Here is a 22,938-nt window from a genome sequence, read left to right on the forward strand (position 1 = left end):
GTCTTTAACCCAAGAAGTCTGACTTTCGAGCTCTAGCATTCTTAACCTCCCTCCCATCCACAGCGCTTCTCCAAACAAGGTGATCCCAACAGCGACACAGGGAACAGGATATAAGGGGATGGGGCACGGTAGAGGGGACGCTCGCATCTTCGGCTCGGGCCCTTCCGGGCAATTGTCTCTAAGGTTCTCCTAGGCACCTGGCAGCTTGCTTTGTCTTCTGACTAGACCCCTCCCCTTTACAGTCCCCATGCCTGCACAGAAGACACGGCCCTGCATGGCCCCCGCCCTCTGATACCCAGAAGCAGGTGAGCAATCAGGCTGCTGCATAATTCATCCCGAATCTCCAAAGGAGCCTGAGGGATTAGCTGGTCAGGCCCCCAGCTATCAGCAGGAGACCGAAAGGGTGGGGTGCTGTGTGGGAACCACGAGGTTGGGGCTAACGATGAGGCCATGGCAAGACCCTCCCCACTTCCCTGGCATAGCTCTTTATTCCTGGGTCTAGAGACCCTGTAAAACCCTCAGCTAGGGTTCCGAAGAAATCTCACAGGGCTTACAGACTCCACGAGCTCCCCTTCTCCCCTTACTCGTCACTTGCACAAGGTCCAGTTTCCTGGACAGACCTCGGCATGGTACCCAGAGGATGGACTAAGCTAAAGGGACAGGAGGGCTGGGAGCCCAGAGCTTCTTCAGGAAGGCAGAGGCCATCATCCGCAGGAGGAGGTGGGCCCCCTGCCTGGCTGAGTCCAGGCCAGTGTCTAGGGGTCTCCTGAGAGCACCTCTCAGTGCATAGTGACCCTCCATCTCCATGCCGCTTGAGTTCAGAGCTTCTTAATGTTCTCCCCTCACACCAGGCCCAGAGTGTCTTCCCTGCAGAGACCCTGGTTTTCCCTCCAGCTTCTGTTACACTCTGGCTCCTGTGCGGCCCTACATCCCGGGGCCCAGCCTGAGCAGATTCTTCTCCCTCAATCTTGGGGTTTCCTCTGTGACTAGACCCTGGACGTGCATCCCCTTCCTGATCTCTCTCCTTGGGATTCAGGTGCCTCAGGGCACAGGAACAGCAGTGTTCTAAGGGGGGGTGGTGGGGGTAGGGGGTGGGGGGGTGGGGGGGGTGGTCACTAGGTACAACCTTTGTTTGCCAAAGTTAATGATTCAGTGAATTGCTCCCAGGAGACCTGGAGAAATCAGAGATCTGCCATTCCCAGGGCATGGAGGAAAAGGAAACAGCCACTCTTGCTGCTAGATCATTTTATCCTCTCCTCAGCGCCCAGGCCTCGTTGCACGGCATCAGTGTGACAGAACCGTCACTGTCATCAACCCTCACTAGTTCCTCCCTGCCCTCCTTGACATATTGTTGCTGTACATACTTTAAAAATAACTTCCTAGAGGCTGCTGTACCAAAGTTATAAGAGTTTTGCCCTCCTTTCTGTGGGGGAGGAAAGGGAGTGAGTGTTGGGGTGGGCAAAGGGGGCAGAAGCTGGGGGATAATCATTTACTCCACATTCATTGAGCACCTACTATGTGCCAGGTGCTGTTTTCAGTGCTGTGGATACAGCAGTGAACAAAACTGACCCCAAAATCCTGCCTACACAGATCGGATCATACATTCCAGTGGGATGGGGGAAGCTCAACATACAAGGTCCAATTAGCAGGTGACCTGCTAGTGATGACCAGGGACCCTCGTCTTCTTCCTCCTTTTCTTTTCCCACCCACGCCCTCCCCCGGACTTCACCCTCTGTCATCTGACTGTCTTGTTCATCCACCACACCACCCACCAGGGCTTAGAACTCTGCCTGAAATCTCGTAGGCACTCAGTAAATATTGCCGAATGTGAAATGAGTGAGTGAATGCGAGCTTTGTCTTTATCCCCTGTCACGTGCCACTGGTGCCGGAGACCACAGGGGGGATACGTGCCCCCCCACCCCCAACATCCATCAGAAACCGAGCCCTGTGACAGGGCAGAATGAGAAAGAGGGGGCCCTGGCTTCCCACAGCCCCTGCCAGTGCCAGGCGCAAGCTCACCTTTATAGTAGAAGAGGCAGCGATCCACCAGGACGAACCAGCGCTTATTCCACTGCTTAACCCCGGAGCTGGCCTGCAGGAGAAGTGGGGAATAGACAGGATAGTCTGTGACCTGGGCCTGGGGAGGTGGGTGTGTGCAGTGGAAAGAGTGCTGCACTCATTATAAGGACATCCTGCCTCTGTTTGCAGCTCTGCGACTAACAAGTGGCAGCAACCCCCAAGGGCCCTCAGGGGCAGGGAGTGACATTACATTATTGCCTGTGACCTTCCACTTCTGTCATTCTGGGCCTCAGTGTCTCCCCCAGGAAAGATAAACAGTGCAGCGATGAGCCAGAAAGAGTGAGCAGAAGGTCCGGCAGGGATAATGGCCAGGTCAACGAGGAGAACTGGACCCCTAGACTTAGAGGAGACATCCCCCTCCTTTCATAGCAAGAGGGCCCTGCTGACTGAGCCACTGGGTTGCTCTGATAGGGTTGATGACAGCATATTTCAAAGTCACTGCATCTGCCCATCAGGAGACCTGGCTGAATTCCCAAATATAACACTAATTTCTCTGTGAGACTTTGGGAAGATACTCAACCTCTCTGAGCCTTTATTAAATTAGGAGATTTCGCAGAGATATACCAAAATAGGACCTGGAGGGACATAGCAAAATATACATGGGCTGTTATAACTACAGAGGACTTACAGCACTGTGAGGAGAAAGCAGGGATGCAGTGGGCAGAATGGAATAGGAGGCCTCACCTGCTTGAAAAGCCAGCCTGCCTTGGTGACAGGAGCACTGGGGTTCCGCTTCATGGAGTGCGAGCGCTTGCCGAAAGCGATGGCCTTGCGGGGCGTCCGGGTGGCCTAGGGATGCAGAGAGCAGCCAGCTTAACTCTTCCTCTCCTCCTTCCTGCTCCACCCGCAAGGGGAGCTGCCCTTGGTGGGAGCTATCCCTCTCCAGGGCCCTGGGGGCCCTCATGTTAAGAGGCCCAGGTGAGAAGCTTGGATCTCTTACTAACTCAAGGGCACGGCCTTTCAATTCTTTGCTCTTTTTCTTATCTCTAAAATGGGGTTCAAAATTATAGTCCTACCTGTCTCACAGTGATGTGTGTTTTTTGCTTTTTCTTAAGGAGAAAATAAGATTTTTCATTTCACTCCTGGCCTATCCTTCTCTACTGGCCTTACTCCTTACCTCTTTCATAATGCTTTCTCAGACCCATTCAACTTCAAGTAAATTCCCTATGTCATCATCTTCTCCAAGCCCAATTCATTCTTTTCTTTTTTGCTTTTTTATAAGTGTATTTATTTAATTTATTTATTTTTGGTTGTGTTGGGTCTTCACTGCAGGGTGCAGGCTTCTCAGTGCAGTGGCTTCTCCTGTTGTGGAGCACAGGCTCCAGGCGTGCATCAGTAGTTGTGGCACATGGGCTCAGTAGTTGTGGCTCGCGGGCTCTAGAGCGCAGGCTCAGGAGTTGTGGAGCAGGGACTTAGGTGCTCCGCAGCACGTGGGATCTTCCCGGACCAGGGCTCGAATCCGTGTCCCCTGCATTTGGCAGGCGGATTCTTAATCACTGTGCCACCAGGGAAACCCCCTATTCATTCTTGAATGTCCAGCACACCACAGAGCAGGGAGGATGTATGGGTGTTCTCCTAGCTCCTTATTGCCACTGGGACTTCCCCACATTCTGGCAACAATCTCTCTTTCTCGAAGTATCAGTGATCTTTCACTGTTTAGCCCTTCTCACCACTATCAGCTTCTAGCTTCTTTTTTCAGAGTCTAAGGATTTTTTTTTTTTTTTTTTTTTTTTGCGGTACGCGGGCCTCTCACTGTTGTGGCCTCTCCTGTTGCAGAGCACAGGCTCCGGACGCGCAGGCTTAGCGGCCATGGCTCACGGGCCAAGCCACCCCGCGGCACGTGGGATCTTCCCAGACCGGGGCACGAACCCGTGTCCCCTGCATCGGCAGGCGGACTCTCAACCACTGCGCCACCAGGGAAGCCCGAGTCTAAGGATTTTGATATCAGTCATCCTCTCCATTCTAAATCTTGCCATCACTGTGGACAATTTCATTGTTCCACAGTGAGAGGGAGGATGACCCATCCAGTGGCCTAACTTTAAACTACCTTGATGTCCTCAAGTCCAAAATCCTCCACTTCCAGCCCAGCCACTCACTCCCATGGCAACACCTTAGACTTGGCCAGCTCCCAAGCCCCTGTCAATTCTCATATCCCTATCTTCTGAGCACAGCATCCCATCCTCTGGGCTGTCTCACTCCATCCCTAAACGACACCAGCTTTTCTACTCCATTGAGATCCCCAACTCCTCAATACTTGCCTTTTTTTCCTGGATCCATGAGCTACCTCCTGGTGTTAGTTGTTTCCCTACAAATAGGCCCCCTAGTGGAATAGATGAACCGCACTGTCCAACACCAACACCCTATCCAGTGCCTTTCCACTTGATCTTCTCTGAAACTCTAAATCCCCGATTAATCAAATTAGTCACCCTCCCTGCACTCACAGCCAGACTACAGTGCTGCTGGAGAACAATCACACCACAGTACAGATGAGGCCACCGTGGCCCCTCAGCCCCCGGCGCTCCGCTGCACACCCTCACCTCTCTCCCGAGCCCAGCGACCTGCCTGCCGCTGCCTTCCCCGCAGTGGCTTGGATCCGCCCCCACAGAGAAAATTGAGGTTGTCAGACACGCGCTTCCTCAATTTCACACCCTTTTACCCAGAAAATTACTGCCCTTACCACTCTCCTTGTCTCTTTCCCTTCAATGTCAGAAGAAGAGGCGTTTTCCTCCTTTCCAAGGCTATCGGGCCCAGCCTGCTGTCTCCTCTGAGACTTGCTTCATTGATAACCTCTCAAATCTGTCTTCATGTTTTCCTCCTCCACTGGCTGCTTCTCCTAAGCAAACATGCTCAGCTCTCTTCATCTTAAAGCATCCCTCTGTCTGTCTGTCTCTCTCTCACTGTCTGTCTCTGTCTCTCTCAGTCGTTCTCTCTCCTCCTTCTCACTGTCCCTCATGCACTCACACACACCTGACGGCCCCCTCCACCCTCCACCAGCTGTCCCCGTCAGGTAACACCTTCCCTCCCTTCCCTCTCTTTCTCCTCAGAGGTAGGCTGCTGGGAAGAGTCCTGACTTCCTCTCCTGCCTTTACTCCTAAACCTCCTCCACTCTTTTCAGAAATGGTCCCTGCAATGTCAACTCAGGCCACTCAGTCCCTGACATTCTTAAGCACCGATAATGTGAACCTTTCTGTCCTTCCCGGAACTCTTCTTTTGGTTTCTGGGGCTCTATTCCTTACTCTTCGATATTTGCATCTGTGGCCAGTCCTTCTCAATCTCCACCTCCACTCTAAGTGTTGACAGACCTCAAACTTACGCTTTTAGTCTCGTCATACATTGTGCCTATGTAATGACATCCATACCCATTGCCTCAGCTGCCAGCAATATGCTGAAAACTCCCTAATCTAGATCTAGATTCATTTGCTAGAATGAATCTAGATATAGATTCATTTGTCCCAGTCCATTTGCTCACTAGTTGTCCAACTAGCATTAAATAAGCGCAGAACCAAACTCATCCTCTTTCTAACCAACTGGTTCTTCCGTAGTTCTCATCTCAGTGACTGGGCCACAATCTACCCAGTGGCCCAAACCAGAACTCTGAACAAGCTCACACCATCCCCTCCTCCCTCCATTCCTCCACACCACCATTTACGCAGGGCTGACAAGTCTGTCTTCTTAATGGATCTCAAGCCTGTCCTTTCTTCTCCAATGCCGCTGTTGGTGCCTCACGGGTTGTCATCTCTTCTGCTTAAAATTTCTCACTACCTCTCGTCACTTAGGAGAGAATTCCAATCCTCAGCCCAGCACACAAGGACAGGTCTACAAGATCTGGCTGGGCCACCACCCACTTTCTGCCACTCCACCGGAAAGGCACCACCGCTGGTCATGCCAAACTCCGAGTGGTTCTCTCCCATCTCCCTAGGGCTTTGCTCACCATGGGAGGCAGGGGAACCCCACTTCCCTTGTCCACTACCAAATCCCAACTCAGTCCCCGAAACCCCCCTGTTCTCCCAGAGTAGTTGTTGCTCCCTCTTCTCAGAAACTTCCCATAGTCTAGAATCTGTCGCACTGCAACAGAACTGTGGACTTTCTGTCTCCCGTACGAGACTGGGAGCTCTTTGTAGGGAGAAATTTTGTTTTGTTCATCTCTTTATCACCAGAGCCTAGCAAGGTGTCCAGCTATCAATAAGCATTTAGTAAATACTTGTAGAAGGAAGGAAAGAAGAAACTGGGGTTTATCATAAAGTACCTCCCAAACTGGAAAATGAAATTACTTTCTGTACTTTACTTGTAAAAACCCACATATAATGGCGGAGATCAGCCATCTGAAGCAGGCATCCACCACCCTCAGAATATGTAAATCCTAAAATCTTTCCCTTTTCTCTCAGTCCGTCATCTGTCATAGTTTCACCTGCTCTCTGCAGCCTAAAAGCTGCTCCCTGCCACTTCAGCCATTCCCCTGCCAACCCCTCAGTAATACTCTAGCCTCCTTATCTTTCTGCCACAGCTTCCCAGCAACCCTCAACCTTAGGTCAATGCAACCATCTGCCAGGCCATAGCATTGCTGGAGAAAAACCACACACACCTGTGGATCAGAGCCACACAGATTCAGTCTATGACCTCAGATGACCCTTCAGTATTATTGGGCAATATTCCAAATGTTCCTTGTTGACCACTGACCCTTGGGCTTATTCTGAAGCCCCCCACCCCCCAATGCCTCTCTATCAACCCCACTCTTCTCAGCAGAAAACCCTACCTCCTACTTCCCTGCAAAAGTTGAAAACAACAGGTGGGAGCGTCTTGAACTTCCTAGCCCCACCGCCACGTTTCACGTACCTATCTTACACAGCCTCAGGAAGAGGGCTCCTCCCCTATCCAGGCTGACAGCACCTTTGCACCTGACTCCTGTCTCTACACAAACATGATTCATTGGTGATGCCCTTTCTCCTGAAACTACCTACTGGGTCATTCCCCTCCTACCCTTAACACTTTGAAACAAAACAAAATAACCAAAGAAAACCTCCCTGCATCTTGCATATCTCCTAGCTGCTACCCTCCACACCTCATTTCCCTTCACGGTCAAGTTTCTTTAAAAAATTTTTTTTGAAATATTTCAAACATTTCAGAAAAGAAGGGACTAAATCACCACTGCATGTTGTTTTCTTTCCCTAATAAAACATAACAAATAGAGCTGAAACTCCCTTTGAACCCCCTCCCCAATCTCATTACCTTTTCTTCCTTCCTAGAGGTGACCACTGACCACAAATTAGTATGCCTGTCCATGGTTATATGTCTGTACTGCAAGCTTATCTATAAAAACGCTGAATTACTTTTCATGTTTGTACATTTTACATAAATGATACCATGTTTTTCATATCCTACAACTTGCTTTTTCCTCAGCATTATGTTGTTAAGGTTCATCCTTGTTATACAGCTCGCTCCAGTCCATTTTTAATTTTTGGAGAGTCCTCCATTGTATGACTACACTCCCATTTACTATCTAGTTTCTTTCTTTCTTTCTTTTTTTTTTTTTTTACGCGCAGCCCTATCTAGTTTCATAGAAGAGCAGTTTTCTACTCTTCAGTGTCCTGTATCCGCCCTCCCATCTCCTCTTAAGCCCTCTCCAGCTTGTCTTTGTCTTCTGTGCTCCTCACACCACTGAACTGCTCTTATCAGGGTCTCCAATTACCACGATGTTGCTAAACCCCATGGATACTTTTAGCCCTTATCTTACTGGACCTCTTTGCAACATTCTTCTCTGATTACTTCCTCCTGATGGTCTCTTCCTTCCTACTCCTTTCTGAGCACCCAATTGCCATTCTTCATGAGTTATTCTTCTTTCGCTGTCCCCCTAGATCAGTGGTTCTCAGTGAGGGTGGGGCAATTTTGTCCCACAGGGGGCATTTGACAATGTCTGGAGACATTTTTGGTTGTCACAGGGTGGGGGCTACTGGCATCTAGTGGGTAGAGGCCAGGGCTGCTGCTCAACATGCTACAGAGAAAGAATGGTCCCACACTACAAAGAATTATCCAGCCCCCAATGCTAATAGTGCTAAGGCTGAGAACCCCTGGTCTAGATGTTGGTCTTCTGTATGGTTCTGGTCTGAGCCCTCTTTCCTCCCCACTCTCCACTTCCTGCATCACGTCACCTGCTCTTTGGAACCTGCAGAAAAAAGTAAGCAGCCTAATACGTTTCCTAGGATTCCTCCCCAGCAGCTTGCGTGGGGGACCGGACTTACCCGGACACTGGGCCGCTCTGGAGGGACCTCGGACACCATGTTGTGGTTGGATAGGTCACTGTTGGCGGTAGTTGGGCGTTTCCCACCTGTTTTATTGGACATGTCCAAGGTCGATCTGATTTCAAGTTGACCAAAAAAGAAGTGACTAGTGAGACCAAGAGACAATGGGTGCCACCCATCCCTTTTCCCAACCCTGCCCTTCACCGTTCCAGCATTCAGCACAAATTAGGTCCCCTCAGTGCTCCCGAGGGGTCCTCTCAGCGGCTGCCGCTGCTTTTCCGAGATTATATGCCAGTAACCCTGGACAGTCTCCTCTTTTTTTCCTGCAAATTTATCTTAAAAACCTAGACCCTAGGACTCTGGAACTCGGCCTGTGAGAGTCATTTAATTATCTTTTTTTCCTTTCATTTACTGAGCCAACATCAGAGGAATTAGCATTTGGCTCTCGTGGTCATAGCGGATTCCCTCACTGCTCTCCTCAGAGGCCCCTGGTGATTGATATGCCAGCCTCAGACATGTCTCACTCCTTTAGCTCGGCCCATGGGATGCACTAACCTGGGACCTGCAAGATTCCAGAAAAAGTGGTTGAGGGTATCAAGCCAGATGGGTCTCAGGAGTTTCCAGTCCTCAGAACTGAGGTGAGCGACCCTAAACCTCTCCTGCTCTCCTTTCTGACCCCCACTCTGTCCGCTGCCCTTCCTCTTCCTAGCTACACAGAGGCAGCGGGATGATGGTGGTTAAGGACAGAAAGGCCAAACAGCAAGTAAGGGGTAAACGTACATTTTCAAGTCAAACTTTTTGTTTTCCTCTGGGACCTGGCCGGTCAGTGGGTGTAGAAATGTGTTCCGTCTTTCATTATGGCTGTGGAGGCAAAAGAGAGAGAGAAGCTGTGGTCAAGACGAAGAAGGCAGAGACACAGGCTAAAGGGTGGACAGGCCCTAGGCAGTGACAGGGATGGCGACCACACAGGAGCTCGTTGCTCTGTCCTCCAGTGGGACCGTAAGCCGCAAGACAGAGGGCTGGGCTGTAGAAGGTCATTTGGGGAGGGGAGGGGAGGGGAGGGGGCAGGAAGATGTCTTTCTGACAGTGTTAATTACTTACTAGAGATCCCCAGGCTGGAAAGAAACCCCACTTAACCCTTTCAGTGGCCATCCTGGGCATGTATGTGGGGGGCGGGGAGGGGCTCCAATAGTCAAGACTTGGTGTTTGGCTGGTTTCCTCCCAGGGACAACTCCTGCCAGGGCTCCACATAAAAACCGCTCACTCATTATTTGCTAAAAGATTTCTCTTGCAACCTTGGACTCCTTCCTCTCCTGCTCTATCTCTTTCTTCAAATGAAATGAGACATCCAGAAATTCCATCCTTGAGCTTGGGCTGGGCTCCACTCACACCCCAAGTCCAGGGCCTCCCCGTCTAGGGGCTACCTGACTAGCCGACACCTCAGGAGCTGTCCAGCATGGAGGTGAGTGCTGGCTCTCAGTCAGATCTAATTAAGGGATGCTGTGGCCGGGGAGGGTAGTGCGGACAGCCTGCCAGGAAGCAGGGGCGAACATGGGCCAGGGCCGGGGTCTGTGCAGAGGCAGATGGGAGGCTCCCTTGGGAGCTGTGGCTCTTCTGGCTGGCTGGCTTCCACGCTAGCTCCCGGTGGCTCTGCAGGGAGGTAAGGGAGAAGGGCAGCGGACAGAGCTTAGGGAGGGGCTGGTGCAGAGGGTCTAAGCCATACATGGCAGCAGTTTGAGATGATTTCTGAAAGCAGAGGGCCACCTGGCAAGAAAGCTGTGGGAGATTCAAGCGTGCAGCCAGCGGGGGGCTGGAACAATTTTAAGGTCCTCTTCACCTACCCCTCTTGGGAGATACTGTGAGAGCCCAGAGCATGCTCAGTCCACCCCCAGAAGCTGGTGCCTGCACAGAGCCTACCAAGGCTGCACGGCGGCTGGTGGGTCTTAGTACCAGGCCACCACGCACGCCCACAGCAAAGGGCCAGCGCTCTGCTTGGCAAGTGGCAGGTTAGCTAGCACCAGGGGAAAACAGTGTGGTCCCTTCAGCTGCATGAGAGAAGTAAAACAACCTTTTGGAGAGCACCCTTCCATCGCCAAGGACGCTTCCCAGCCCTTAAGATGTCTGCTGAAGCTAAAGATCATATCGGAGGGTATTTTTTCAGCTTCCAAACCAGTCATGTTCAGATCGAATCCAAAGACATGTGGGAGACAGAAGCCCAGTGGGCAGCGGCCACAGCCTCTGTGGAAATCTGGTTTTGCAGCCAGGACCCTAAATCTGGCCAGTGTCTATTCGGCCTGGGTTCTAACTCTAGCACATTGATAACCCGCTCCCTGCTTCTCAAACTCTACTCCTCCCTTCTTCCCAGGTCCAATAAGGATGCTCTCCTCAACTTAACCCCAGGGGATCTTTGCAAGGAACAGTAGCCGTTTCCAGTCACCCTCATCCCTGGCTCTGCCTCATCTAGGGGTGGGGGCAGGCAGTCTGTGACAGCTAAGATTTCTGAGGCACCAAGGTCTCTGCTGTTTCCCAGTGGCACAGATCACCTGCCCCCCGACACCCCTCCACCCATTCCGTCCCCTTCGGCCCATTCTGCTGTACACAATCCCTGTGCCAGCTCGGCTGGAACCTTTCCTGCAGGCACTGGTACAGATGGATAGATGGACGGAGAGACAGACACACACAGAGGCACACACACAGTCTGCTGTCAGCTGGTACAAGTCTTTCAGAGGACACCAAATTTCTTCCTGCCCCAGACTCTCCTACCCAGTAACCCCTACAAATGATGTCCTCGCTCCATCCCGGCGCTACCAATTTCAAAACAGCTTCCCCTTCACAAGCACTGCAATGCAGCAACCATTGACCTAACGGCTCTCCCTTCTCCAGGTCACACGGGGCAGGCCCCTCACTCTGCCGCCCCCGGATCCAGTGACCTGCCCACTCAGCTCTCACTTCACTTGACTCACAGCCCACTGAAGAAATCCCTACCTGACCCGTCGATCAGCTCGAAACTTCAACATCTTTTAGGCAGCTTTGTCCCCTGTTTGGCAGCCTCAGAGGACCCACCAGCCACCCTGCTCGTACCATCCCTCTGAGAAGTAAGTCCTCCGGTCTGGCTCGCCGTGCCGTGGCTGAGCTCCAGGTGCACGTGGCAGCGGCAGGCGCTGCTCTTTCCCCTCCTCCTGGCTCCAGCACCAGGAAGGGGGAGGGCCCCTTGGTGGTAGGGGTGCCCAGGTGCCCTAGGGGGCCTGCAGCTTCCCAGCATTCAGACAGAACGCTGCCCGGCAGAGTGCCAGAGGCAGAATAAGTGAGCAGGGGATGACATCTTCTCAGTTCAGGTGCCCAAGGAGAAAATGCAAAAATGGAGAGACGGAGTACACGGAGCAGGTGTACAACTTCCAGGTAGTCTGACCTCACCGAGCTAAGGACACAGAGTAGCTGGGCAGACGGAGGAGTCTGGGGCTGTATTCCCATCTGCACGGCAGAAACCCATGCCAGCCCAACCTGCAGGAAGACAGCCCTCCCTGCCTCCCCTCGCCCAGAACACAGGCCCTTGGGCTGAAATCCACTTGCTTCAGAGAGACCCTTCCGACCCAGTGGGCACAAGGGTTAAATGAGCCTCCAGATTCACGTGCTGCTATTGTCGTTGCTGCCGATGCCGGGAAGCTCTCTCTCCTCCCAGCCTGCCCAGCCTTCTGTACGGACAGGAGCATCATGAACACGAAGCTTGTCTGCAGCACCCCCCTACACACTCCCTTTAGACACAGCCCCAGGTTGCTCGCCCTCCTCTTGGGGTGGCCCAGCAGATGAAGGGCAAGTGAAGCACATGGGCGTGGGTGTCACGGAGCCAGAGCTGGTGGCGAGGACTGGCTTCTCTGCTCGGGTGAAATGGAAGAAAAGCTTCTTCCCAAATCTTAGGAGGAAGAGGGTAGCAAATGAGGCTCAGACGGGGTCACCATGTGTTTATTTCTGTAAATCTGCCCAGCTGCAATGTAATAAATTCCAGCTGGAAACTGTCAGATCTGCTCGGGGCAGGGAGGTTTGCATCGTTGTTAGCTACTCTGAACTCTCCAGAGATCCAAGATGGTCACATCTCTCCTTTTCCTAACGTCCTCTGTGTCTTAGGGCCCTCCACGCAAGGGGCTTCTGAAGGTCATCTCTTCCAAGCCCCTGCCTCCAGGCAAGCCTGCTCTCCAATCAGTCTCAGTAAGTGCCTTGTTTGTTTGTGAAGGGTTCCAGGAAAGGAAGCTCCGGACCCACTGTTATCTTATACTGCCTAGATGTTCTTTTCTGATATCAAATTTCAGTTCCTCTGGCTTTTGATATCATTCCATTTTTATCTTTGGATGACAGAATCCTTTCTGACCAATGTGGTTCCTTTCAGCAGCACCAGGCATTCTGGTGACATCATAGTCTGTTGTTATGGCAATTTTGTGATGTCAACAGACACTGAAAGGGAGGAGCTAATCTAATTTTTTGGATTGAGGACAGAACTCAGTCAGAGAACAAAGCAATCAGTGAATGGAAAAGGACAACATAATGATTTAACCCGTGATGAGTCAAGCTGGGTGGATATAGCTGGGGTCAACAGCTGCTGATACTTAAGCAACTAATCCTAAATCCAAAGGTCAATATATTCAGCCATTTAGTGGTACATCTGCAAATGCTTTATCCTGATGACAAGTGGCTTCACTTTCCAGATCCCACCTCTCCAGTCCCTAATCCAGTTACTGGAGCCCTGCTGTGGTTATGGAGAGCTGGGCCCTCTCCTGATGCCCGCTTGGGGTCTCTGCCTGTGCACAGTAGGTACCCAATAAATATTTGTTGAATGAATAAGTGAATGAATGAATGAACAAAAGAAACTCCATATGCTCTGATTTAATTTTTAGCCACCTGCATTTGGAGTTTAACATTCTATTACCAAGGGCTTCCCTATCTTTGCTCTCTCTTAAAATTAATTACTTCCTCTCCATGAGAGCAGCTCTGTTTTTGTCCCCTCACCCCTTCACTTAGCTCCCCTGCCTGGCTCCCCCTTGAATATATAGCTTGGCTTTGATCCATCTTCATTAGGAGGGGAAGAAAATTAAGCTCATCTGCACAGAAGGAGGGGTGGAGGTGCCTTGGGAAATGAGTTTTCTTCCTCTAGAAGGCAAAAATATCCCTTTCCCTTCAATTTGAGCTCAGGGGCCTCCCACAGCCTTTGCTTAACTTGCAAGTTAAATTACTTCTCCCATGCCCACTGAAGATAGCACAGGAGGAGGAAGGAAGGCTCAAGGGTTTCCCCTGCTTGTCGAGAGCTCTGAAATCCTCAGGATTAAGTGAGCACACAGAATGCCTGGCTGGAGTTTCTTTCCTTTGCCACTAAACTGCACAGATGACAGGTTTTCATTAGGTTAGACACCAGGAAGAACTTACCAGGTATGGAACATTAAAAAAGGGAAACAGGGACAGGTAATCAGGTTTTTTTTTTCCCTCTCCTCTTCCCTTTCTTTTGGGATGTCAAAGGCCTCCATTTCTCAAGAACAAATGGTTATGAATCCATCTCCAAATGGACTCCTTGAATTCCACCCAAGGGAAGGGGGAATCTCAAGCAATAAAGGAGATTTTGCTATGAAGACAGGAGCAACCCTAAACTCCCGAGTTGCCCACTAGGTGTTCCCCTATCCACGGTACCTATGAAGGTGGCCCCAATGGCAGTGCCGTCAGTGAGAAGAGAATTGGCAACACCGGGCTTTCAGTCCAAGGTCCAACATGAGGGTGACTTGACTTCTTTGGCCCTTAGTTTTCTCACATGCAAATGAGGTACTTTCTAATTCTATGAAATAATAACTGGAAACTTTCAAAATGTGAACTATTTTATGCACAAGAGATAATGCCTATGATTATTCTGCTTAAAAACAAATCAAGAGGGACTTCCCTGGCGGCGCAGTCGGTAAGACTCCACACTCCCAATGCAGGGAGGCTGGGTTAGGGAACTAGATCCCACATGCATGCTGCAACTAAGAGTTCACATGCCACAACTAAGGAGCCCATGTGCTGTAACTAAGGAGCCCACCTGCCACAACTGAGGCCTGCCACAACTAAGACCCAGCTCAACCAGATAAATAAATAAATAGATAGATAAATAAATAAATAAGTAAATATTTAAATATTAAAAAAAATCAAGAAATATGCTAGGTACTGGAGCTAGAAAATGAAAAACACACAGTCTCAGGCTTAAGATGGCAGTGGATGGAGCAGGGGCTGGGAATGCGGGGACTGGCATTCCAGAAGTGCCAAAACCAATCAATTGCAAAGAAAAGAGGTAGATCCTCTCCGTTTTCCAAGCGTTTGTCCTCCATCTAGTTTGGGCTTTTCTACAGTTCTACAAACACCTGCAGCCTCTAACTTCAGGTGCTAGTGACAGCCTCACTATGGAGGTAACTGTGTACTGATTCATCTCCAAACGTCCTCCCCGAGAATCGGTATCTATCTGGAGTGATACCTGGCACTACACAGTCAAAAGGAGCAAAATCAACCCGGGTCTTCGTGACTCTTTGCAGACATGCATGTCTGCACGTGTGTGCACACACACGCACCACACACTCAGGATGGACACCCAGAGGTCCCACCGTGATAAATACTGAAGGACTAGAGAGATACATTCAACTCCTTCCACCCTGGGCCCCTCTTGGTTATCTGCAGGACACCAAGCTGCGGCGTCCCCAGAGCTCCTGAGAATGAGCCCCGCCAGGCTTTCCCATCCAGACAAGGCTTTGGCTTCTGGCATTATCGCTCATTAGATAGAGGACTGTGAGGCGAGTGGGAAGGAGGGCTGCTATGGCCTATGCTTCCCACTTCCTTCTCCCCCAGCTAGCAAATTCCGAGCTCAGACTGTCCACACACCAGGGAGGATTTCTGCAGCCGACAAAGGAGGCGAAGGTGGGGAGACTTTTGACTCCTGCTCTCCACCTCCCCTCTGGATCTCATCATCATTTTCAAGGAGCTTTATGTGTTCTACCTTTCTCTCCCAATGAAAAAACAACTTGGTTTACATTCTCAACAATCCTGATGTGCCTGATTCCTGAGACTCCCACCAACCCCCGTCATTCCTAGGAAAAAGTACACTTCCTAGCCAAGTTCTCCCCACCCAAATCCCTCTGCAGCCACACAAAGGGGAGGTAGAAAGGGGTCGGCCCTGGTGGCACCTCTAGGTATTTGCAAGTGGGAAAGGCCCCTCTACCTGACACTGTCTTTTTTCCAAATGCTGCCAACAGATCAAAATACCAGTCCTGCAGGCTCTAGGGACACAGCTGTCAGCCCTGTACTTGCATTTACTCTCTTCTCTCCTCCCTGCCCTCGCTCCAGCCCTCCTCCTGCGCCACAGTCATTTCCAAACTGGCAAGATTAGAGTGTCTTCTCCAAGTAAGCTTGGAACATCCAAAAATGCTGGCTACTGGGCTGAGTGCCTAGGAGATAAGGCTCAGGCTGCTCTCCTTCCTGCTAAAGTCTGTCTGTCCTCACAGCCCCTTCCCTGCCCCAAAGGGTCAAAACACCTTTTCCTTCCCTGCTATGACCAATCATGGAACACTGGGGGAATTTTACCTGAGTTTGGCCCCTACCTCAGGTAGAAAGCAGAAAAGCTGGCTCAGTAGCCAAGGGATGGAAATTACAAATCAGGGATCCAGATCCAGGCTTCCTCCCTTCCATCCTAGGTGGACGTCCTTCTCTAGTCTCTCACTATATAATCTCCTGAGCCTGGACATTCAAGCTTACAACTGCAGGTAAGGGTATGGGGGCCTTGTGTACTCTTTAATCAGGGCAATGCTTCACTGTGTGTATGTGAGCGCGTGCGTGTGTGTTTATGTGTAGTGTGTGTGTGTCTGGTGAGGGGGAGAGTACAGATATCACTCAGGGGAAGTTCATGGGGAATCTTCATGCTGATCTACCCCAACCTGGATGATCTTATCTTCAAACTGATTATTTTACTTTATGGAACTCCACTTGTCTTCTGAAAAATAAAGATAAACAGAGTGGATACTCAGCATAACCATGCCAGTTATTAAAATGCTGAAGTTCTTCCATATTGGTTGGTAAAGGGCTACTCTTCCAATAAGGATGAATTTCAATATTTTAATAACTGGCCCTCCCCTCGTCTATGTGATCCAGAGACACCTTGGGGCCCTCCAGGACTCCAGGCCAGTGTCCTTTCTGGTTGATAAATTACTGAGTGTCATTGCTGGGATGACCATTCCTTAACTATCTGAACACCGACGGCCCTTCCAGGTGTTAAGAACTGTGATTCTGAGCACAGAAGTCATCTCAGGCAGCTCAAGAGGCATTTCCCCCCTCACACACTGGCCCAACTTGGAAAACTGGGGCAACCCAGCTCCCTGGGGTTCCTCAGGCTCCTTGCTCTTGTGCCTCTGTGCTGTCCCTGCTCAGGGGAAAAGGAAATGAAAGGAGAAACGGGAGCTCTCTATGGCTCCAGCTCCACATTTTCCTTCTCTCATCCTTCCCCTGAGTGGCCCCCAGCTAAGGCAGATAGAAGCAGAGGGAAAAGGGCTCCAGTCCCCTCCCCTCAGCCTCCAAGCTGCTTTCTCCGACAGTCAGCAACTGGAAAGAGGCCCAAGAGGTAACGGGCAGAGCAATAATTAATTACCACCCCCCCCCCGCCGACACACACACACCCCACCGCCAAGCTCTGAGCCAAATCCCAAACCCTTACCCTTCAGAGACTGAGGAAGCCCAGCTGTCTGCTTCTAGGCCTATGGAAGGTCACTCGAGCCAACCTTCCTCATTCCTAGCTCAGCAGATTTGGTCCTGGTGTCCCACAGACAGCAGTCACCCCACCCACCCCCAGGGAACGAATTGTACAAAGTGAGTGTTTGGAGAGTAATGCAGCTGGGCTGGTGCCCCTCCTTCCACACCCTCAAAAGCTACAAATGCCTTCTTGGTTCCCAATCCAGCAATCTGTGGGCGTCAAGCTCTTCCATGGCTCAGTTTCCTCGTTTTAGGAATGAAACAGTAGTAATAAGTGGTGGCCTGTTTAGAAGACAACACAAATTTCCTACCAGACTAGACAGCAGAGGAAGAAAGGTGATGATGCTCTGAAGGGGTAAACACAGGGAAACCATTAAACTCATGTGGTCTGTGGTCCTTGCACTGGGAAGAAGGCAAGGCCCATTCCAGAGCCAGGGGAGCCGAGAGTCACTGCCCCAGCTATAGTGACAAGAGAGACAAGACAAAGTTCCCGTCTCCTTGGTTGTCTCCAGGCCCTGCTACTTCTCCAACCTGAGCTCCTCATCTCCGGGAGAGAAGAGAGCCTCATGGTTCAGGGGGGAGACTACAGCTCCACAAGGCCCGCTGCAAGAACACAGGGGTGAAGTCACAAACCCTCTTGCTGCTAACCCCCACGGGCTACAGGTCTGGGCACTGTGTGTGATGTAGGGTGGGAGGTACCCAAAAATGTTAGTCCGACCACACCTGCCTGGGTGCAGAGGTGTGGAGGGGCAGCCACACACAAACTGCTTACAACCTGGACCTTCTTGGTCACTGTGCCTGGCCGGCACCTCACACCCAGACACTGAATGGCTGTCTGGTGGAGTGGCTTAGAGGCAGGCCAGTGGTCTGACCACAGTGGGAGGAGGGAACATGTGCTGTTCTGCTCTGGGACGTTGAATTGCTACTGCGAGGCAGGAGAGCTCAGCCTTGAATCCTCTCACAAGGGAATCCAATGGGTGGGTTCCGTCTGCTCCATGGCCCCTCCTCTCCCCTCTCACTTCCTACTGGCCAGCCAGACTCTGTAAGAGTCTACTGAGCAGAGGCTTTGTCTGGGGAAGAAGAGAGCAATAAATCAATGGGAGCAGGAAGGCAGGAGCCTCCGCGACTGCTTTGGGAGAAGGAGGCCCCCACCTCGGAGGGCCGCATGGGGTGTGGATGCAAAGGCAGGTGGGATGGCAGCAAAGCTCTAGTGTGAGCACTGCTTCTCACCTGCCCCCTGAGAGGGCTCAGCTTCTTGTCTCTCCTAGACTGGGAGTAACGGGTGAGCAGGGATGCAGATGGATTGTGGGGAATTTTGAACGCCTCCTTCTGTAGGGAGTGAGGAATCTGGAACTTCCCATGTACTCAGGGAGCTTGCTAAGGGCTCAAAGGGCAGAGGAATCTCCCCGGATTGCTGTCTGCTGTAGAAAAGATCCAAAAGGAGCTTGAGGACAAGGGCCACCAGTGGAACCAGCCAGGAAATGACGGTGTCTGGAGAGAGACGTTGCTGTCTCCACCTCTGTGTGCTGAGAAAAATCATTGTGAGCTCCCTTGACATCCCAGAGAGGGAAAGTGAGACCTGGAAGGGAAAGGACTTGGAGAACTTTTGAAGAGAGCTGTAACATGAAAACAAAGAACGGCTGGCACATGGCTGTGGCTGAGCAGTACTGACCTCTTTACTTTTCTGGGCCTCAGTTTCCCCATCTGTAACATGGAATGATACCACATTGCTGGGAGGATTAAACAAGATCACATATTTAAAGCACCTAGGAGAATGCTTGGCACATAACAGTTTCTCAGTCAGTGGCTGATGTTATAATCATTTATAAGATAAAGGAATGAAATAAAACAAGGAGTACTATTCCATCCAGTTTAGTAGCTGCTAGTCATATGTGGCTATTTACATTTTCATTAATTAAAACTAAATAAAATTAAAATTTCAGTTTCTCCATCATGCTAGCCACAGCTCAAGAGCCACCATGCCTAGAGGCCACCTAACTGGACAGGACAGTTGTAGCATGTTCCACCACTGTGGAGTATTCTATCGGATAGCACTGGGCTAGACGTTCCCTAAGCCACCTTCCAGTTCTAATCTTTTTGGACTCTATAAAACACGTAACTCCAAACCAGTCTGTCCTTCCTCCAGCTGATATGTGTTCAGTGTCCTCAGGAAATGCAAGCTCTCTTACAGTCCTCAGCTAAACCAAAAAAAAAAAAAAAGGAAATCTGCTACCAACAACAACAAAAAAGTTAAAAATCTAAAATCAAATGATACATTCCAAAGACCAATCAAAATTAATTTGGATAATACATCATTTTAAAATATATGCATTGGGCTTCCCTGGTGGCGCAGTGGTTGGGAGTCCGCCTGCTGATGCAGGGGATGCAGGTTCGTGCCCCAGTCCGGGAAGATCCCACATGCTGCGGAGCGGCTGGGCCTGTGAGCCATGGCCGCTGAGCCTGCGCGTCCGGAGCCCGTGCTCCGCAACAGGAGAGGTCACAACGGTGAGAGGCCCACGTACCGCAAAAAAATAAAAAAAAATAATAAAATATATGCATTAAGACTCCCCTCCAGGGCTTGAAAATATTGTTACTAACAGCCCTACTGGGGGAGGCAACTGGGAAAGGTTACAGAGAGGATCACGGAGGTTGGAAAAGGTGAAAGAACAAGGAACTGTCCCTCCTTCCTGCCTCATTTTCCTTCTTGGATTGGCCAACTTCTGGAGAGGCTGGAGGGAGGAAGAGCAGAAAGGTCGGCTGCATGGTCTGCAGGGTCCTGCGGTCCACAGTGGGAGGAGCCAGCACAGAGGGGAAGAGAGGGAAGAGGAACTGCCGCCACCGAGGACAGCAGGCTCAGGAGTCTTCCTTCCCTTGCACTTCCCCTGTCCCCACCCCGGCCCCCACCCAGCCTGGAGCCTGTGGTAATCACAGGGATACAATCTGCTCCTAAACAAATAGCACATGAAGCTGGTGCCAGAGTGTGTCCATTGATAACCGTGGCTTAGAGAGGGGAGGGGAGACGATCTCAGAGGAATGGAAGAGGCACTCCCAGACCTAGACCCTGCCTGGAGCCCAGGTAATGGAAAGAAGAACTTGGGAAGAAAAGGAAAGTGTGGGGGGGGACCAGGTAAGGGACACTGCTGGCCCCTCCCCTGTCCCCATGCCACGCAGTAGCCTTGAAGGAAGACTAGGCAGGGTCGCTAAGACAAGAAGAAACAGACGCTTTGGGAGGAGGGTAGAGGGGAAGAAAGGAAAAGGGATGCTGTACTGGTCCCGGTCAGGACAGAAGCCAGTCTTGGTAAGTGACACCTGAGTAACAGGTGAGTCCGCCTGTGCCTGTTGGAGCATATGAACACCATCCTGCTGCTGCCCCTTGTGGCTGGCCTGGGAATAGCTCTGGCTATATACTTGGCAGGGCCCAGAGCAAAATAAAAACGCAGGGCTCCTTGCTCAAAACTTAAGAAGTTCAGGATGGTGACAGAAGGACATTAAACCAAACCCTTCTGAGGACACAGAGCAACTGCGCAGGTTGTATGCCCACGAAGCCCTGCCTGCCTGGGAATACCAATTCCTCTGAGCTGCTTCTCCTGGGAGTGTGAGGACAGAGGGTGGCTAGTCTTACGTGTGGCTAACTCTTAGTACGAGGCAGAACACGGAAAGTAGCCGGCTCCTCTCCCAGTCCCGACTTCCCCCTCTTTGTTGGCTCACATGCCCAGAAGCTTGGCATCTTTTGCTCCTGTCCCACTGGGTCTGGTGGCTGGCACCTCCCCCTTATTGTGCCTGGTTTCTGTCTGCCTGTGGGCAGCTTAGCCGGAGGAAGCACCACAGCTGAAAGCCACGGGGGTTGGGTTTGCCTTATCTCTCAAGACTGGCACAGGGAGCACGCTGTTCCTACCCAACAGACTCCTCCAGGGCTGCCTACCATTACCATTATGTCATGGAACCTTTTTCCTCCCAAGAAAGAGGCAGGGGGACAAAAGGGTTCCTGGCTAAGAGGGGGTAAAGTCAACAGTTCTGCTTTGGAGACAAATCAGTCTTTCATTTTTTTGTGCACGCATGAGTACACACCACACACACACACACACACACACACACACACACACAGAATCAGCTGAGAAAATTCCGTCTTAGCACCTCCTCCAACGAAGCCAAGAAACTCTTGTCCACATTCCCTGCACAAGTCTGACTTGTCATGAGAAGGTGTCTGGGTCAAAGAGGCCTAATATTTGGAGGGAATGAGGGTCCTGAATGGGCAGTTGGGGGCAAGGGGACAAGAGACATCTAAACCCAAAAGACTGGTTCTCTCTCTTCCTGGATTTGTTTTGCTCCCAAATGACAAACTTTGTCTTCTAACACGTTGAGTCCCCGCCAACTCTCTGCTCCACCCCCACCCCTTGCATCCTGCCTCCCACCTCTCCACACCTGACTTGAAGTAAAAAAGAGTAAAAGGCAAAAGGCACAGCTATGCCCGTCTCCTTTGGCTGTGCCCTCCCTGCCTTCCTTCTGGGCTGGTCCCAGCAAACGGCTGTGAAGGGGCGGATGGTGCTTCTGCCCAGAGCTCCTGAGCCCCTCCCCGGAGACAATGGCTCAGGGAGAGGGGGAGAGCAAGACTCCAGCTTTGTGTGCAAGGTGCCCACACCAAACCATTGTCTCTGCATCAGGACAGACAATGATGTGTATTTCCGGCTTCTGCGCCAAGTAGTTCACAGCCCTTAGACTAAGACAACCCTAAAGATTTCCTTCTAATAAATAGGAATGATACCGAAATCTGGCCCCAAGCTGAGAATTTGTCCGGTTGTAACAAAAGCCCACTCTAGCTGATGGAATGGGAATATTGGTGCTCTCTTACCTGCTCCAGAGCCACCCAGACGAATATACAGCAGACAGATAACCACTCACTCACCGGCTCTTCTCTGGGGTCCCCTCTGCTCTCGCCCTGACTCCTTTCACACTCAGGAACAGGGAAAAGGTTCTCCTTTAACACTCACCAGGTCCCTGGTGGGTAGCAATCATTAACAGCCGCACATGCTGACTGGCCTTAACCCCTTCAGTGCCGGTCGCCTCCAGCTGGCTGATGGACAGCCCTGTCCCCTCTTCCCAGCTCTGAGAAAGTGGCAAGTCCCACCTTGATGCCATCCACCTGAGTAATGCTGCTGCCTCCCATGTGGAAAGCAGGAGCCCTCTAGTCCCACCCAGGCTGCCCCGCCTGATTGGCGCACGCTGGCAACCTGAGGTGCTGGGCTCTGGCATGATGCCCAATTGGATGAGCCCACATTATGAAATATTTGCCTAGCAGACCAATAGAGGAGCCAGGATCGGGGGGAGGGGATGATATTTTTATTTGTTCCTGGAGGAGGGAGAACAGACAAAGGTAGTCAGAGCATCCCTAGCCCTGGGCCAGGAAACAGTGGGAAGGTGGTCTTCAGGTCAATGTATGTGCCTCTAGCCTCTCTGTCTAGGTACAGGGCACAATCCTGGAAGGTTCCTAAGCAATTTCAGCTCCTGGCTGTTTAGCCACAGCGTTTCTTTGCCTTAATAATTCCCTGACTCACCCAGGAGTTTGGAGCTAGGAACTGTAATAGAAACGAAGATGGAAAATAACTCGACAGGCAAAGAGGATTGCTCGTAACTGTACAAACTGTGTGTCACAGGTGGTCTATTTTATATTTCAAAGCTGCAGGAATAATTTTGCATCTTTGGAGGATGCAGAAGAAAGGTGAGCAGGAATGAGTAGAGTCAAATCACCTCTTTATCCCTTTAAAAATAGGCAACTGATTTGGGGAGATCTAAATCCAGCATAGAAGTATGTATCTACATGTAGGACACATGCAAATCTATGCAGATATGTGCAAATGAGCAGCTCCAGACTTTTCAGAGTAATTCC

At 51.0% G+C, this 22,938-nt stretch overlaps 1 protein-coding gene across 1 annotated transcript in view; it reads right to left on the reverse strand.

Annotated features, from left to right (window-relative positions):
- PLEKHA6 (pleckstrin homology domain containing A6) overlaps positions 1 to 22,938 on the reverse strand; it is a 128,420-nt gene that overhangs the window by 31,753 nt on the left and 73,729 nt on the right. The window contains exons 3-6 of the mRNA XM_079938187.1: positions 9,096 to 9,176; positions 8,316 to 8,430; positions 2,764 to 2,868; positions 2,020 to 2,092 (exon numbers count right to left, since the gene is read on the reverse strand). Of these exons, the coding sequence (XP_079794313.1) occupies positions 2,020 to 2,092; positions 2,764 to 2,868; positions 8,316 to 8,430; positions 9,096 to 9,176 (374 nt within the window). The remainder of the gene's footprint in view (positions 1 to 2,019; positions 2,093 to 2,763; positions 2,869 to 8,315; positions 8,431 to 9,095; positions 9,177 to 22,938) is intronic.

The sequence above is a fragment of the Stenella coeruleoalba genome (assembly GCF_951394435.1).
Source record: "Stenella coeruleoalba genome assembly, chromosome: 1".
Lineage (NCBI taxonomy): Eukaryota > Metazoa > Chordata > Mammalia > Artiodactyla > Delphinidae > Stenella > Stenella coeruleoalba.